This window comes from Notechis scutatus, chromosome 1 (assembly GCF_049901735.1).
Source record: "Notechis scutatus isolate UNSWTSFEM ecotype Mainland chromosome 1, rNotScu1.2, whole genome shotgun sequence".
Lineage (NCBI taxonomy): Eukaryota > Metazoa > Chordata > Lepidosauria > Squamata > Elapidae > Notechis > Notechis scutatus.
Genome location: NC_142009.1, coordinates 128,373,307 through 128,374,652, shown reverse-complemented (window position 1 = coordinate 128,374,652; position 1,346 = coordinate 128,373,307). Strand labels below are relative to the sequence as shown.

Below are 1,346 nucleotides of genomic sequence, written 5' to 3'. Positions count from 1 at the left end.
ATCTCGTTCGGTCGCTGACGTTCCCCCGCGCGCTCGCAATCGCTCCTCGTTGTTTTGAGAAAATGGCTGCCGTACGCCGCGCTCGCAGTGTCTCCCGCTGCGTAGTTCGCTTTTCTGACCGAGAACTCTGCTAGATTTTCTTCCCTGCTTGGTACCCGTTCGAGAGGGAGGTGACTAAAGAGTCCAAAAAGAGATCCGACGGCCGTTGAGAGGCAGCGGAAACCTTCAACCAACCGGACAGGCCGCCCGAGTTCGAAACGGCCACAGCGCTGCTTTTTGTCGAGACTGACAGTTGGACGGACGGCCTGGCTGCCTCAGCCTCGGCCTCAGCATGGTGAGGGGAGGGGCTGCGGAGCGGATGCGCGTGACGAGAGCGCGGGAAGGGCGGGTTGGAGTGGAGAGGAGTCTCGCGCTCTAACGGACTGTCGCCGAAGCCGATAGGTAGCCCCGCCCTCGAGAGGGGGCGACGAGTGAGGCGGGGCGGTCGATACGCGAGGCTTTCAATCGCCTCAGTTCGGCCTCGCACTGAATGTTTGTGGAATGTTATAGGCTTATACTTTAAAGGTGCTTCGCGAATAAAGAAGCCTCTCGTTAACAAAGTGAGCAAGGTAGCTTTAGGATATTAAAAAAAACAACAACGAAAGGGGCACAAGTGAGCACGCCATCCAGTTTAAAGCGCAATAAAGATTTAGAAGGCCAAGCTGTGCAGCAAGTCTCTTTAAGTAGATTCGATCAAAAAGACCAAACATAGCCGTCCATCGGCAGAAGGTGCTGAATAAGCGGTTTCCGCGTCATGTCAGAAATAGTTCGAATAAGATATTGGATGAATGCGGTTGAATGTGCCTGTACAAATAGGCACTTGTTTCTAGCAAATCCCTGGAAAGTTCTAGCAACAAACTAAAGTGACATTTGCACTACCTGCTCTCTTTTTCACGTGATAGTTTCCAAGGGGGAGGGGGAATCATCAGCTTAATAACTTTGGGAAAGGTTATTTGTTTTTTTATACAGGAGAAAATAATTAGGTGGGCACATAGAGTTTAACTGATTTGTTGGACAATGAATGTGTACTTACTGAGATTGTTTTGCCACGCACTTGCCAATTCTGTGGTTTACAATATATGAAATAAAATTTTAATAAAACCATAAAATGCTGCAGTAAAACCAATAAATATAGAGTTGTCTTTAAAAGCAGGATGATAGTTTTTGTCATCTTCTGAAATATCATGGATATTTCATCATGGATATTTTTTCTGAAATATCATGGATGTTTTTGTCATCTTCTGAAATATCATGGAAGAGGTACACCTGACTTGGGCAAGGTGTTCCAGTGGGAAGGGTCTGTTGCT

General features: G+C 47.3%; 1 protein-coding gene across 4 annotated transcripts in view; it reads left to right on the top strand.

Annotated features, from left to right (window-relative positions):
- The first annotated feature begins 196 nt into the window (after nucleotides 1–196).
- FBXO9 (F-box protein 9) overlaps nucleotides 197–1,346 on the top strand; it is a 29,572-nt gene continuing 28,422 nt past the window's right edge. For all 4 annotated transcript variants that reach the window (XM_087945823.1, XM_026665258.2, XM_087945818.1 and 1 more), the window contains exon 1: nucleotides 197–334. In XM_087945823.1, coding sequence (XP_087801949.1) covers nucleotides 332–334 — 3 coding nt within the window. In that variant the 5' untranslated portion in view covers nucleotides 197–331. The remainder of the gene's footprint in view (nucleotides 335–1,346) is intronic.